This window comes from Triturus cristatus, chromosome 7 (assembly GCF_964204655.1).
Source record: "Triturus cristatus chromosome 7, aTriCri1.1, whole genome shotgun sequence".
In the NCBI taxonomy this organism is placed as follows: Eukaryota; Metazoa; Chordata; class Amphibia; order Caudata; family Salamandridae; genus Triturus; species Triturus cristatus.
The window spans coordinates 1,694,353,813-1,694,370,665 of record NC_140590.1 but is presented as its reverse complement, the minus strand read 5'-3'; the positions used below and the strand labels follow the sequence as shown (position 1 = coordinate 1,694,370,665).

The 16,853-nt window shown below is 51.1% G+C and overlaps 1 protein-coding gene across 1 annotated transcript in view; it reads left to right on the top strand.

Moving 5' to 3' along the window:
- The window catches only part of LOC146812790 (uncharacterized), a 266,004-nt gene that overhangs the window by 159,183 nt on the left and 89,968 nt on the right, over window positions 1–16,853 (top strand). Inside the window, exon 27 of the mRNA XM_085619906.1 lies at window positions 728–848. Coding sequence (XP_085476032.1) covers window positions 728–848 — 121 coding nt within the window. The remainder of the gene's footprint in view (window positions 1–727; window positions 849–16,853) is intronic.

Here is a 16,853-nt window from a genome sequence, read left to right as displayed (position 1 = left end):
TTCTGGTGGATACTCTACCTAACCGAAGATTCCTCACTGCCCTCCCAATTCTCTGTTGTGTGGAGTGGTCTCTTGTAACATTTGAAAAGATCCCAAGCTACTGCTTAGCACATTGGTATCAACAATAGTTCACGCTCTGGGTCTATGGGCGCAGAAATGGGAAAAAGGCAAGAAACTAACATTGTCACACATGGGGTGATGGTCATTGCTCTCTGGGTTCCTCTGTGTCACGTTTTATGTTCTCTGCTGTTTGTCATGCTCATTGGCAGTGTCGCTGCTTAAGCTTCATAGAGCCATGTGGCGTGCTCAAGCCACATTGTTGGGTAAAAGATTTTATGGATCAGTCTGAAGCATGGAATAATAATTCTTAAAGTTAGAATCTGCATGAAAGATTGTTCTCACCAGAAGTATTGTTACCGAAGGTAAGCAACTTTTTCTTTTTTTCTTCGGCGTAGTTCTGAGCCATAAAGTGCAGCACCTTCGGTGACCCATCCATTGCTATAGCGAAAGGAAAATGTATTCCCATTCAGTTTCCCCCCACTCTTTCACCACTCCTCCCCCAACACAGACACATACACGAAGGGGGACAACCTTCGGGCCAACCCTTACAGAATATTAGCCTTGTGCTCCCTGACCCTTTCTCTCAACATCAGTGTGTCCCAGCCCTGAAGTAGCATCATCTGCCTGGGTTAAGAAGATCACTGTTTTTTGTGCCTCCATACTTCAGGACGATCTCCAGAATGAAGTGCAGAAGATCTATCAGCAGCTGAGTGAGACCGAGGGTGAGCGTGGCAGGTTGACTACAAGAGTACAGGAGCTACAGAGGTGTCTCGACCAGAGCCAGGAAGGTAAGGCGGAGAAGTAAACGCAATGAGGGTTGTAGAGAATTTGGGGGGGGGGGGGGGATATTTTGTATTTGCATTGTGTCTGTACTGTGTTTTTATATTGACTTCAGCCTACATGATATACCGTTTTTTCCAGAAATTCATCCGCATCCTTAATCTACTTTTCTCACATTCTCTCTCTCTCTCCATAAAACTCTGACTAAGCTCCTTTCTCATAAACTGAGAGAAACCCTGCTTCCTGTTTTTATTAAATGCCTAGGCTCCAAGAACGGTCTGAAAACAGACTGAAAAAGTACAAGCCTCTTTTACCCTCTGTTAACGCCTTTCATAGCATTTAACCAAGGCCTTCATATTTCAATGCAGACATGCAATGATTATCACAGTAAATATGTTTCTTACACACTCATTGCTTAGCGAGAGGGTGGTTGCGTTGTCCGATGAGAATCGGTGTTGAAATCATACAAAGATATAATCTATGTTTTAGTCAATAACCAATTCTGCTTTACGTATGGCGATGGTGCATACAAATCATATTGTTTGAAAGTTAATTTAAAGGAACTCACAATGGCTTTCTGAATCTCTTGCTTTGTTGGACACACCTCATTTGTGCAGATGAAAAGGGAGCATTCTGTGAGGGCAAAGGCCCGGGGGTGTTGGACCAGCTTGCAGGAGTTGGAGTGCTCGGTTTGTGCGGTCTCTGGTGGTGTGGGTGATCACAAATAGTTTCTCTGACCTTGATGACCTGCAGAGGAGTCTTCTGTGTGCTTGTCATCACGATGGCGATGCTGTCTCTCTGGTAAAGCTCAGATTGGGTCACAAAACTTCACAACGGTGAACTTCCGCAACTCAAGGTGCCACCTTCAGAGTGACATACCGGCCATAGTCTATGTAGCCTCGCAATAGTGGGAGGCCACCTCTCGATGGACCTTTCACAGGGTCACATGCTCCTGCATGCCTGCAATGTGCAGGTTCTCACAACAGTGATGGGTTGCTCCTCCCCTATCAGCCTCCTGCCTGCAGTACGTGTTGGATGGACTGCTCTGGTTTTCTGCTTCTCATCAAGCGGGCCCTAGAGCATTGTCTCCATTCTAAGTCTAGCTTAGTAGCACTGAGCACCTCACTGCGTAAGTGCACTCAGGATCTCAAGTTCTAGGACTGAAAAGGGAGGTTCTCAGCACAAAAGGCAGTCCGTGCTCAGCAGCCGAGACATTCTCCGCTATCGTAGCGATTAGTCCTATGTCCTTAAATAAAGAAAGGCATGGAAGCGGTCTCTCTTCAAGTCCTTTCTCTACATGGATTTGCCAACCTTCTTCATGTCAAAAGGGTAATGCTTAATATAAGTGAAGGGCTTGCTCATATTCAGTCCTGGGAGCAGTTGGCATTTCTACTGTTCTAATCAAGTTAAAGTTCACTTAAAAAATGTGTGGGGGACCAATCCTTGGAGAGTGCTTTTCTCTTTCAGGTAGTTGAATCTCCATGATAACTATTTGGCGTTGAAATTGTCAGTCTGATTCTTGTGTATTGCAGATATATAGTTACTCATTACAGCACAAAACACAGCATTTGGTGGCACTACATCAACCTGTCTTTTTCTGTGTATTATGTGTCATTTAGCCAAGCTACCAGGCTAAATTATTTGTCCATTTGTTGCTGTCTCTCAGATAACACGTTGGCCTCCAGGAACTGGCTCGTAGTTTCAGCCAGAGCACAAATGGTCCTTCCTGGAAATGGGTACTGGAAGCCTAGTAGCGCACTTCTTTTTAAAATGAATTCCAGAAGATTGAAGGAATATAACGGAGCAGTGCTGGGGGAATGCAGGAAAGGGGAAACCGCAATCTCTCAGTGAGGGGTTCTAATTATGACCACCTTCTCCAATTACATGGCAGAACCGGAAGGTCAGCCACCTAGTGAGGTTGAGATAAAAGGCACATACCCCACTGCTCGACTCAGCTGCCACCCACTGTTTGCGGAGTTATTGCCTGAGCATTGGACTGGTAAGTCATCCACGATAAAAGGAATTCCACTTTGAGCCCACACCAAAACCCTTGCATGTCCCTGCAGTCTGCTAGTGAGCAAATGCCAAACTCCTGTACATCACTCATTTGGGACTCTTGATGCAGGTCGTCTTCATCAGAAGTATATGGTGTCTGACAGAACATTGAAATGAGGAGCATGTTGTCATATGGGCACGACGCCTTAGACGTTCAACCCTGCAGGATCAGATATTTTCTTGTGAGTAATAGTATTGTAAAAACCACTTTATCATTCTGGTCCTTTTGCCTCAGGGACTCACTCCTCTGCCTGGCGGTTGATACCAGGGGCCGTATTGTACATTATGCTTTGGGGGAGCTACGGATATGTGCGCCCCGGGGTACAATGGTGTTACAGAGGAGGGCCGCAGACATTTGTGTGTCCCCTTCTGTAATACTGATAGCACTGGTGCCCATGATGTAGCAGTGCTATCATAAGAGAGTGTTCGCTCATTTGCATGGGGGTGTGGCCACTTTGCCTTTGCACCCGCGTCGTATTATGGGTGCTAGCGCAGAGGCAAACATGCCTTTAGGTAGCGTACTGAACGTGTGCCACAAAAAAGTAGCATACATTCAGTGCGCCTTCTAAAGGCAGCCCTCCTGGGAGAAGAAAGGGGGTCGCAGGGACCCCTTCATACATCCCCCTGCAGGTGAGTGCAGTCACTCGCTGCAACTGCCTATAAGGGGATCTCTCACCCCTCTAGAAAGTGCAGGCGGATTGTCATCTGCACTGTGAAATGCAAAGCCGCTTTTAAACGGCTGCTCCCTATTTCACTTGAATGTGCTTCCCCTAGGGCAATGTGACTTTGTGGCTGGCCTGGGGGCAGCACATTCTTTGTAATACAGCGCACTGTCCCTGTTTGTTCCCAGCATGCTTTTGGAAACAGGGAAAGTACGCAGTATTCTTAATACTTCCTCAGTTATCTCTCCTTAAAATGCCTGTGAACTTTCTCTCTTGATTGTCGTGATGTACCAAAAGATTGTTCTTACACTGTATCCAGCTCCAATTTACTACCTTCGCAATTGATATCATGGACACCCTCACTAAAGGAGTTGCCGAGAGGTTGGTACATTATATTATTGGTCTTCCAAGGAAAGATCTTTTTGACAGTTCTTCCTCATGTCAACACGAGCACCACATGGTTGGACTGATATCATCAAAGACTCAGAAAGAGCAAGTCCCACTGGGAGTCTTCCACATTGTTTGTGGGAAAAAGAGGCTTACTCTGCAATGTACCAACTAGAAAATTACCCAAAGCTCTAGAAAGCCACATCCTTTACGCTGCTTAAAGCCTTCAGTGTACTTCACTGGTTCCTTTTGTTGACCATTATTAAGGTTCACCATATACAACTTTGGCCTTATTGGCTTCGACGGTATGACCTTCAGACTTGCTGAAGCCATGTGCTAGGTGGATGAGCAAGAGGTGAACTCCAGGCCCTTACTGAAGGCTCCTGTGAGGAAATATTTCCTGCCATAAGCAACACCCTATCTGAGGGACATCTCAGATAACCTGGCCCAATCAGGTCTTCCTCTGGCTTTTTTTTTCACTCCTTGATGTATGTAATCTCTCTTGGCCTCAAATCAGCTTAACAACCCTCCGATCAGATTAGGGTTGGGCTCTGGTTTTACCTCACAGATGCTCCTAACAACTATATTCCGTTACAGTTGGACATGATTAAGGTCCACGGGTCAAAAGCCACACTGTACTCCAGTGGAAGAAACTTAATGGCAAGCACCAGACAACAGTTTCTGACATCCTCGTTAGTTCATTGTTCACCTTATCACCGCTCTACCTCCCCTTTTTGCTTGGTTATGGTACCTCTGAAGAAGGACAGCTGTCCAGTGTTTGCTATTGTGCACTGCTGGAAAGGAGGTAAGTTCATAGACTTAATTTGCAAACCGATTGATCAAAATACCTTAATACACCCAGGACAGGAAAAAACGCAGATGCCTATGAGGAAACCGCAGTATGTGGATGGAGATGGTAAAATTCAGTGCAGGGATGTCATTGAATCGTTCGGTATTTTTGCAGGCATATTGCATTTTTCCTTCCTCGTACAGAAAGCTGAGAACAATATATTAAAGTTTATTTTTGAAGGAAAAAAAACATTAATTTTCCACTGATTGTGTAAGGCAGGAGTTGTGACGTAAGGCTTTGCAGCAGGCTCCCAGTAGCAGATGCTGCTAAACGCATTGGACATTAGAAAGACTTTGTTATTCCCTCAAAGGACCGACTAGAAGACAGCTGTTCATTATTTACTCTATAATTGCTCTCAGTGTCCAGGTCAAGCCTCTTGCAACACTTAAGGCCAGGTGGGTGGGCAGATTCATGGAATCCTATTTGATATGGGAAGGAGTGACCTCAGACTGATGCCTCTTGCTGAAAGCAAGAAAAAGGTACAGTCAATTGTTTTATATAGGTGTTGTATTCCACCAACTGAAGGACAGATGCTGAAAGAGAACCGTTTTTGTAGGATGACCTGCAAGGAGAACATATTAAATAGTTTTACTCCCTATAGTTACTGATTCCACACATTGAGACAAATTGAGATTGGTTGTGTTTTACAGGATTATTATTTTGTAACTTTTTAGGTTTTTTTAAATGCTTCACGATCCTTATCTTTTTAGTATACCAGTCATAGATCATTGGATCTTTCATTTATTCACCTGATTGAACCGGTCCTTTTTGTCAGGTTTGAAATCCCCAGTAACTTTAAAATGGCAGTAAACAGAGTTTTTAATGGCCATCATCAGTTGCACCACCATCTTTTCAGTTCTTATTCTGACCAGACTTTGACACCGCTAAGAGATGTAAAATGGAGATGATGGGGATGATTTACCCCACATTATGATGACGGTCTCTATATTGATTTGCAGGAGGCCTGTGGGCTGGATACTGCCCCTGATACCGTCTTTCGTTTGCTGTAGTCTTCAGATGTGCTCCAGATGTCCTGCATTTACAACTTCATTCTGTTGAGGTTAAAACGAATGAGCTTACTGAAATTATTCAGCCTGGGCCATCTTCTTCTGAGCCCTTAGTGCCATTCAATGAAGCCCTAACCGACACCCTATTGAGCACTTACTGTAAACCTTATTCCTGTTCACCAGTGAACAGACAGGTGCCTAGACGCCAAAGAACGATACCCGACGACCCTTATTGTCTTACAAGCTTCCACCAGAAAAGTGAATCCTAATGCATGCCCCACAACCTCCTCCCCCCGTCTTTCCTCAGACCGAAAGTTGAAAAGGATTGAGACATTCAGGAAACTAATGTTCTCTTCAGTCAGCCTAGCCTTCAGGTTGTGCAATACCAGTTGCCTATAAGGCTGTTATATGTTTAGCATACACAAGGGTACCCAAGTATTTATAGGGACCGTGGCTAACTGCAGTTATAAGGAACAACGGCCCCTAAGCAGAGCAATACATATTTTATTTGTGTTTTAATTGTTTTGTGGAACAAAAGCATACAACAATTGCACAGTATGGTACATAGACAAGAAGCACCAAGTAATAGAATGCAGGGGAAGGAACCAGGGGGCGAACCGGTGCTGTGCAGCAATACATATTTAATACTCCAGAAAAAAAATCATGCCCAGAATACTTGATTGAATCTGTCATTTAAAATCATATATTTATTGGGGGGCGCTGGAGGGCGCACTGCAAGATGGCTGCATGTTCAATCAATCATTTGTATAGCGCGCTACTCACCCGGAGGGTCTCAAGGCGCTTGGGGGGGGGGGGGGGGAGAGAGAGGGGTCCGCTACTGCTCGAACAGCCAGGTCTTGAGTTGCTTCCTGAAGGAGAGGTGGTGTTGGGTCAGGCGGAGGTGGATGGGGAGGGAGTTCCACGTCTTGGCAGACAGGTAGGAGAAGGATCTTCCTCCCGTTGTGGCTCTTCGGATGCGGGGAACGGCGGCGAGGGCGTGGCTGGTCGATCGCAGCTGGCGTGTGGGAGTGTAGAAGGTAAGGCGGTCGTTGAGGTATCTGGGGCCTTGGTTGTGGAGAGCTTTGTGTGCGTGGGTGAGGAGTCGGAACGTGATTCTCTTGCTGACTGGGAGCCAGTGCAGGTCTCTCAGGTGTCCGGAGATGTGGCTGTGTCGGGGGATGTCCAGGATGAGTCGTGCTGAGGCGTTCTGAATGCACTGGAGCCTTTTCTGAAGTTTGGCTGTGGTTCCGGCGTAGAGGGCGTTGCCGTAGTCCAGTCGGCTGGTGACGAGCGCCTGGGTGACCGTCTTCCTGATTTCGGTGGGGATCCACCGGAAGATCTTCCGTAGGATGTTGAAGCATGACGAGGAGACGGCGTTGACTTGTCTGGTCATCGAGAGGGAGGAGTCCAGGATGAAGCCCAGGTTGCGTGCGTGGTCCGTCGGTTTGGGTGCGCTGTCCAGGGCAGGTGGCCACCAGGAGTCGTCCCAGGCGGAGGGTGATGATCCCAGGATGAGGACTTCCGTCTTATCTGAGTTCAGTTTCAGGCGGCTGTTCTTCATCCACTCGGCTACGTCTTTCATCCCTTCGTGTAGGTTGGTTCTGGTGGTGGCGGGGTCGTTGGTGAGGAAGAGGATCAGCTGGGTGTCGTCGGCGTAGGAGATGATGTTGAGGTTGTGTTGGCGTGCGATGGCCGTGAGGGGGCTCATGTAGATGTTGAACAGCGTGGGGCTGAGCGATGATCCTTGTGGTACGCCGCCGATGACTTTGGTGGCCTCTGATCTGAATGGGGGAGGCGGACTCTCTGTGTCCTTCCGGCGAGGAAGGAGATGATCCACTCCAGAGCCTTCTCTTGGATTCCGACGTTGCTGAGGCGCTGCACTAGGGTGTGGTGGCAGACCGTGTCGAACGCTGCGGAGAGGTCCAGGAGGATGAGGGCCGCTGTTTCCCCGTTGTCGAGCAGGGCTCGGATGTCGTCGGTGGCTGCGATGAGGGCGGTCTCGGTGCTGTGGTTGGCTCTGAAACCGGACTGCGAGTGGTCGAGGGATCCATTCGTCTCGAGGAAGGCGGGCAGCTGTCTGTTGACGGTCTTCTCGATGACTTTGGCAGGTAAAGGAAGAAGCGAGATGGGGCGGTAGTTTTTGAGTTCGGTGGGGTCCGCTGAGGGTTTCTTCAGTAGGGCGCTGAGTTCGGCGTGCTTCCAGCTCTCTGGGAAGGTGGCGGTGTCGAAGGAGGCGTTGATGATGTCTCGGAGATGGGGTGCGATGACGGAGTCGGCCTTGTTGAAGACGTGGTGCGGGCAGGGGTCGGTTGGTGATCCGGAGTGGATGGAGTTCATCATGCGGATGGTGTCTTCGGTGTTGATCGGGGTCCAGGCGCGGAGGGTGGTGGTGGGGGGCGTTGGTGCGGTCGTGGGGTGCGTCGGCTGTGTGCTGAAACTGTTGTGTATATCTGCGATCTTGTTGTGGAAGAACGAGGCGAGCGAGTTGCAGTGGTCTTGTGATGGGGTGATGTCGGTGTGTTCGTGGCATGTGGGCTGCTGAATTCATATCTGTGCATAGATCGCCGCCTAGTGTTGGGTCCGGATGTTTGCACGTTGTTGTCCTGGAAGAGTCTTCGAAGTATCCTGGGATAGGTGACTCCTCCCCTGGACTACAGTGCGCATGGGCATCCTCTCCATCCTCAGATTGTTTTTTTCCGCCATTGGGTTCGGATGTGTTATCTTGACTCAAGTTAGGAAAATCTTTTTTCAGGCCAAAAGGCCTTTAGTTCGCGTCGGTACTGTTCTCGATCGGTATCGATATTATCTTTGTTAGTTTACTAACTTCCAGAACAAACTTTCGCATCTTACCCGACCGTCGATTCGACATTAACGATGGAATCGAGGACACCATTCAAGAGGTGTCCGGTATGCAATGCGAAATATCCCCACGTCGACGTCCATCCGGTGTGTAACAAATGCCTTTCACCGGATCAAGACGAATCTACATGCATGGCCTGTGCCAGATTTCGATCCAAGAAGACTCTACGGAATCGACGAGCGGCGAGACTCGAGGCGCAGCAAGCGGCCCCGGCCGACATCTTCAACGCCGAGACCGAAGATGTCGAAGAAGTGGAGAACCTACCCTCCAGTCCCGTTTCCGAACATGACTCCGGATCGGAAGACGTCGACGAAACACTCTTTCGCAGAGATGAAGACGACACCGAGGTAGGAGACTACAATGAGGCCTTAGGGGCCGAAGAGAGTAGCTCCGGTGACGAGCAAGGCCTACCCGTTCAGACTGAAGAAAGCCCAGTGCAACAGTCTATGGCTCCGGTCGAGGGATCGCCTTCGGGCCTTACCCAAGACCTATCCCGCAGTTCTTCGGCCCCGCCCTCGGGCCCGGTCTCGGACATTCAGCGGCAGCCATTAATGCCCAAAACGGCTGGTTTCCCTTCTTCAAAACCGAAACCGAAAGCTGTATTGGTTCAATTGAAACCGAAACCGAAAGTGGCGCTGGTCGGATCGAGGCCTTCCACACCTTCGACGCCAGCAAAACACATCGGCACCGAGCGCACCAAACGAGACTTCGGTGCCGAACTCGAAGCGGCCGACGTCGGAGTCGACATAAGGAAGAAGGCCTTCGGTACCACCAAACCTGCTCGGCTCCCGGCACCGACGCAATCGACTCCGACCCCAAAGGTCAAACAGCCTGCTGCGTCTCACACCGCTTCCACGGCGACACCAAAGCCACACTCATCGAAGAAGTCGACGGCCATTCCCGCCCCTCGACTCAATGACCCACCGGCGCCGAAAAAATCCACGACTGCCTCAACAGAACCGGTCGGTGCAAAAGACTCGAGGGCGCTCCAGACACGACCCATTGCTGCGCAAAGCACCAAAAAGAAAATGGTCCTCCAGGACACGTCGGGCTCCGAACCAATTAAAGCTCCAGCAGCCTCTTCGACACCAGCCAACATTACTTTTGGCCTGCCACCATCCACGGCCCCGAAACTGTTCCAAATCAGGACACGGGTGACCCATACCACTATCACGCCTCCCGAACGCTCTGCGGAGACGTCTCCATCGCATCTAATCGACGCCGACACCGGCAGGATGATTATCCACAAACGGAAAATAACTTCGGAGCCGGCTTTGGACTCCTTCAGGATTCCACTTAAAAGAAAGCTGCCTGTGGCTTCAGAACCAGTTCTTTACGAACCTTTCCACTCACCCTACCAGGATCCACAATCCTTCTCTCCCACACACTCCCGACACGAATGCGTTGGTGGACTACATGGGTGACCAAGTCCCCTACCCCGGAGACATGGACCCTGACGGCCAACAGGACCCTGATCAAACTTGGGATGACTCTGTGGACCCAGGTGCACCTATGGATGCACAAGACCCGCAACTCTATGGAGCAAAAACATCTCCCACAGAGGACACGGCAGCGTTTAACGCTCTAATTGAACGTGCTGCGGCCAATCATGGGGTGCAACTTCACTCGGACACCGTCGAGGACTACTTTCTTATGGATACTTTTGCATCCTCAGAAAGGAATATAAAAACTCTACCCATGCTGAAGGGTGTCCTCAAACCAGCCAAGGACATCTTCAAGGAACCCACCAGGGCAAGAGTGATAAACCCCAGGATCGACAAGAAATACAGATCAGCGCCCGGGGACCCTACTTACATCAGAGGCCAATTACCTCTGGATTCCATTGTCGTTGCGAATGCTCGCAAGAGGGCACACTCACAAACAACAGGTGACGCTCCTCCCCCGGACAAAGAGTCCAAGGTGTTAGAGACCTCTGGCAAACGGGTTGCCGCCCAGGCAGCCAACATATGGCGCATTGCCAATACTCAAGCACTCCTCGCTCGCTACGATAGAGCGCACTACGACACATTAGAGCAACTAATCCAACATCTCCCTGACCAATACATAGAAGGTGCAGAGATCCTCATCAGGGAGGGACAGCTCCTCACAAACGCATCCATCAAGTGCGCGCTGGATGCCGCTGACACAGCTGCCAGGGCCATAAACACTAGCGTCATGCTGCGACGACATGCCTGGTTACGAATCTCCGGATTCAAACCTGAGGTGCAAAACAACATACTCAACCAGCCTGTCAACCCCGACTATTTATTCGGCCCGGAGGTTGACACCACCCTAGAGAAAATAAAGGAGGACACGGACACTGCAAAGTCCATGGGGGCTCTCCAGACTCAGTCCTTTCGGAGCGGCTCCTTTCGTCGCCCCGGAAATAGAGGAGCAGGTAGAGGACAGGGGTCACAGCAAACATACAACAAGGGCAATACACAAACCACCTACGATAAAAACACCCGGGGTGGATATCGTGGCTCCAGTACAAAGGGCAGAGGACGCGGCTACGGCAACACCAGGTCCTCCCCCAAGAACAAGCAGTGACGCCCTCTCCCTTCCGCCCGACCACATAACACCTGTCGGGGGAAGGCTACAAAGGTTCCTATCCAAGTGGAACTCCATCACCACGGACAGGTGGGTCAAAGATATTGTCAAATACGGTTACTGTCTAGAACTAACCTCCACTCCACCCACAATACCTCCAAAAAACCGTCCTATGTCCTCAGAGCACTTAACGCTCTTACAGCAGGAGGTGCAAAGTATGCTTCTAAAAGGCGCAATAGAGGTCGTACCCGTCCACGAGCAAGGTACGGGGGTGTACTCCCTGTACTTTTTAATACCGAAAAAGGACGGGTCACTCAGACCTATATTAGACCTGAGACCCCTAAACAGATACATTCTTTCCGAGCATTTTCACATGCTCACTCTACAGCAAGTCCTCCCGCTGCTCAAGCAGGGAGACTTTCTAGCCACACTGGACCTCAAGGATGCGTATTTCCACATACCCATTCACCCATCACACAAAAAATACCTCGGGTTCACTGTTCAAGGGCAGCACTACCAATTCAAAGTCCTTCCCTTCGGCGTGACAACGGCACCACGGGTGTTTACAAAGTGCCTAGCTACTGTGGCGGCACATCTATGGAGGCAGCACATACACGTCTACCCTTACCTGGACGACTGGCTCGTTCAAGCGAAGTCAGCCCAGCAATGTGCCAGCCACATGTCCCGCACCATTCACCTCCTTCACAGTCTGGGGTTCTCACTAAATTACCCAAAATCCCATCTACAGCCCGCACACGTACAACAGTACCTAGGTGCGACTATAGACACTCTGGCGGCCACAGCTCAGCCAAATGTGGTGAGAATCAACAGCATGCAAATGCTGATTTCAAAGTTCAAACCACAACACTCCCTTCCCGCGCGAGTGTTCATGCAGTTGATAGGCATGATGGCCTCCTGCATCTTCATAGTCCCCCACGCGAGACTACATATGCGCCCGCTTCAGGAGTGCTTAGCACGTCAGTGGAATCAGGCTCAAGGACAGTTGAAAGACCTAGTGTTGGTGAGCGGTCGGGCATACAACTCTCTGCATTGGTGGAATCCACAACACCTTTGCAAGGGCCGACCGTTCCAAGAGCCTGTCCCACAGATAATACTGACGGCGGACGCGTCTCTCCGGGGATGGGGAGCTCATGTACTCCATTACACAGTGCAGGGACTATGGACACAACAACAAAAGAAGATGCACATCAACCTTCTAGAGCTGATGGCAATCTTCCTCGCTATGAAAGCATTCAAAGTACACTTGTACAACAAAGTCGTGTTGATCCGGACGGACAACATGACTGCCATGTACTACATACAGAAGCAGGGAGGAACACACTCTCCACAGTTGTCTCATCTGGCTCAGAGCATGTGGAAGTGGGCCATTCAAAGGAACATGTTCCTCATGGCAGAACACCTCCCCGGCAAGGACAACCAGATGGCGGATCTGCTCAGCAGACACAGCCACCAGATGCACGAGTGGGAGTTACACCCATCAGTACTCCAACCGTACTTCCAGCAGTGGGGTCATCCAGAGATAGACCTATTCGCGAAAACGCAAAATGCCAAAGCTTTGCCACCAGGTTCCCACATCCGCAGTCGCAGGGCAATGCGATATGGATGAACTGGTCCGGCAGATTTGCGTACGCTTTTCCCCCCGCACCACTGATACCGCTGGTGGCACGCAAACTGCGTCAACACTCACTGACGCTCGTCCTGGTTGCTCCAACGTGGGCACGCCAGCCGTGGTACACCACCTTTCTCGAACTTTCCGTGGTGCCGCATCAAAGGCTGCGGGTCAAACCCGAGCATTTGACGCAGAACCATGGAGAGATTCAGCACCCAGATCCGCAACAGCTGAACCTGGCAATCTGGCTCCTGAAGTCCTAGAGTTTGGCTACCTAAACCTGCCACCTGACTGTATGGACATCATTAAGGTGGCCAGGAGACCCACTACCAGAGCTTGCTATGCAGCAAAATGGAAGAGGTTCGTCATTTATTGCAATAATGACATTAACCCGCTAGATGCATCCATCCAAAACATTATTTGTTACCTATTACACCTATACCGATGCAATCTGGCGTACACCTCTATACGTGTCCATTTGACCGCAATATCAGCCTATCTACAGACCAGGCAGCACCTCTCTCTATTCAGAGTGCCTGCCATCAAAGCATTCTTGGCAGGACTCAAACGAGTCATTCCACCAAGCCACCCACCGGCTCCGATGTGGAACCTCAACTTGGTCCTCACACGCCTGATGGGTCCACCCTTTGAACCTCTACACTCATGCGAGATTCAATTCCTTACCTGGAAAGTAGCTTTCCTAGTAGCGATCACTTCTTTGAGAAGAGTTAGTGAACTCCAGGCACTAACCGTTCAAGAGCCATTTATACAGGTTCACGCCAACAGGGTCGTACTACGTACCAACCCCAAATTCATGCCAAAGGTGGTATCGCAGTTCCACATGAATCAAACCATTGAACTGCCCGTTTTCTTCCAAAACCCACAAACTGTCGCAGAAAGGGCACTCCATACACTAGATGTCAAAAGGGCCCTCATGTATTATATCGACAGGACCAAACCCTTTAGGAAAACACAACAACTTTTCGTTGCCTTTGCCCCACACCACAAAGGTAACGCTATCTCCAAAGCAGGAATAGCCAGATGGATCGTTAAATGTATTCAAATTTGCTATCAAAAGGCTAAACGCACATTAACGATTCCCCCACGAGCCCACTCAACACGTAAGTTAGGGGCCTCCATGGCTTTCCTGGGAAACATTCCTTTGCATGATATATGTAGAGCAGCCACCTGGTCCACTACACATACATTTACCAAACACTATTGTGTAGATGTACAATCAAAACAGCAGGCAGCTGTAGGACAGGCTGTTCTCAAAACTCTTTTTCAGACCGCTGCAGCTGGCACTGGTAGCTGCCGCTAATAAGAGGGCACTGCTATATATTCTATGCACAGATATGAATTCAGCAGCCCACATGCCTCGAACTGAATATGCTACTTACCAGTATGCATCTGTTCTTGGCATGTAGGGCTGCTGACATTCATATCGCCCTCCCTCCTCCCCGGCGCCTGTAGCAGCTGCAGCTCTCAGAATTACTGTAAGCATGGTCATCACTTTCTAGATCTACTCCATCACTGCCACAATGGCGAAAAACAATCTGAGGATGGAGAGGATGCCCATGCGCACTGTAGTCCAGGGGAGGAGTCACCTATCCCAGGATACTTCGAAGACTCTTCCAGGACAACAACGTGCAAACATCCGGACCCAACACTAGGCGGCGATCTATGCACAGATATGAATGTCAGCAGCCCTACATGCCAAGAACAGATGCATACTGGTAAGTAGCATATTCATTCCGGCGCTAGGGTTCGAGAGCTCTTTGACGATGTTGAAGAGTTCCTTGGTGTTGTGGGCGTTGTCTATCCGTTCCTTAAATGCGGTTTTCTTGGTGGTGTGGATCAGCTGGTGGTGTTTTCGGGTGGCGTGCTTGAGGGTGGTCATGTTGTCTGTTGTCGGGTCTCTGCGCCAGGCTTTCTCGAAGGCACGGCAGTTCTTCTTGGAGCTCTTGAGTTCGTCGGTGAACCAGGATGCTTTCTTGTTGCCGGGTCTGACGGGGGGGGTCTTCAGTGGAGCGAGGTCGTCTGCGCAGTTGGTGATCCATCTTGTGAGGTTGTTGGCCGCTTGGTTGGGGTTCGCTGAGCTGGCGGGAGGGTTCTGGCTCAGGGATGTGGCTAGCTGGTCGGTGGTGATCTTGTTCCAGCTTCTGCGGAGAACCTGTTGCGGGTGGTGGTGGGGCGTGGTCCTTCTGAAGCTGAAGTGGACGCAGCTGTGGTCTGTCCAGTGGAGTCCGGTGGCGTGGCTGAAGGAGATGTCCTTGCTGGAGGAGAAGACGGGGTCAAGCGTGTGGCCGGCGTAGTGGGTGGGGGTGGTCACCAGTTGCTCGAGTCCGAGGTTGGCGAGGTTGTCCAGCAGGGTGGTGGTGTTGCTGTCGTTGTTGTTCTCTAGGTGGAAGTTGAGGTCCCCTAGGAGGATGTAGTCAGCGGAGGGGAGGGCGTGCGGGCTGATGAAGTCGGCGATGTCTTCGCTGAATTGTGTGCGCGGTCCCGGGGGTCTGTAGATGAGGGTGCCTCTGAGGGTGGTCTTGGGGTCGGTGTGTATCTGGAAGTGCAGGTGTTCGGCGGCTGTGAGGGTGTCGTCGGAGTTGGTCGTGATGCGGATGGTGTTCTTGTGGACGATGGCGATGCCTCCTCCTGTCTGGTTGACGCAGTCCTTCCGGGTGATCTTGTATCCGTCCGGGATGGCGATGGCGATGTCGGGCGCTGAGGAGGCGTTCATCCATGTTTCCATGAGGAAGGCGACGTCTGGAGATGTGGAGTCGAGGAGGTTCCAGAGCTCCACGGCGTGTCTGTGGACGGAGCGTGTGTTGAGCAGGATGCACTTCAGGTGGTTGCTGCTGGGGGTCGGCTTGGCGGGTGCGGTACAGGTCCGGATGCAGGAGAACTTGCAGGATTGGCAGGTGAAGTGTCCGTGGGTGCGTCCTGGGGTGGCTCGGTGGCAGTCGGGGATTCGGTCGGTGTTTAGTGCGTTGAGGGTGGCGGTGTCGTAAGTCCGGCGGGCGGGCTGGCCTCTTCGGGGGCCAGGGGTTCTGGCACTGGGCGCGGACGGGCGCAGACGGGCTTACCTGTGGCGCGCCTTCGGCGCACAATCGGCACGCTCGCTGCGCGTCAACGCTGCGCGTACGCATGCACTCTGCCATAAGTGGAGAGTGGGGGGGGGCGAGGGAGGAGCAGCTGGGAGGCGGGAGCGGGGTGGCGAGTGGGGGGGGAACGATGCGGTGATGCTAGAGGGAGCGGGGGTGGAGCCGCGGGGGAGCAGCGGCAGGGAGCGGGGTGGGGCAGCGGCACCGAGGTGCAGGGGAGAACTGGAGCGACAAGGGGCAACAAAAACCAATACGAGGAGGGACGAGAGAAACGGCAATGAAACAATACAGAATACAATGAGAAAAACGAAGCAGGCACAGAGAGAAAGTCATGGGCAGGGGGCCAGACCTAACAGGGGCACAAAACTACTCTTGGCAGCGGCGGCAGCGTGAGGAGAACGGCCACACTCGGGGTGGGCCACGCGGCAGTAGGAGCGACCGGACTGACCAGGTCAGGTCACAGCTCCATGCCCGTGAGCCTCGCCTCATGTTAGTGTAGCTCTGCCCGACTGAGCTACTATCCGACAATTATCCGCCTCAAAATCGCTGCATCCACAGCTACATTACACATGGACTTAAAGGTGTCACTCCCCTGCTTCATTTTGGGGTAATGTGGAGAGCCTCTCGTTGCTACAGCGTTGGGGATCTTGCTCTACACGTCCTGGGTGAGCGCATGTAAAATGGCGCCTGTGGAGCAGCCCTGAAGCGGAGCTCTCTCGCTGTGGCTCCTGTTGCGGGAGTAGTGCTGAACATCGGAGGATTTCGGAGGGATCCTGGTTGTGGGAGCAAGTGCAGCGTAACACCTCCTGCGCCGGTGGTGGTCTGCCGCAGCAGTTATCGCTACTGGGACATCGTGGGCCTGCATTGCGGGCGCGGAGCTTTGCAGTGTGAGGGAGAGGAGCAGAGGCCTGAAT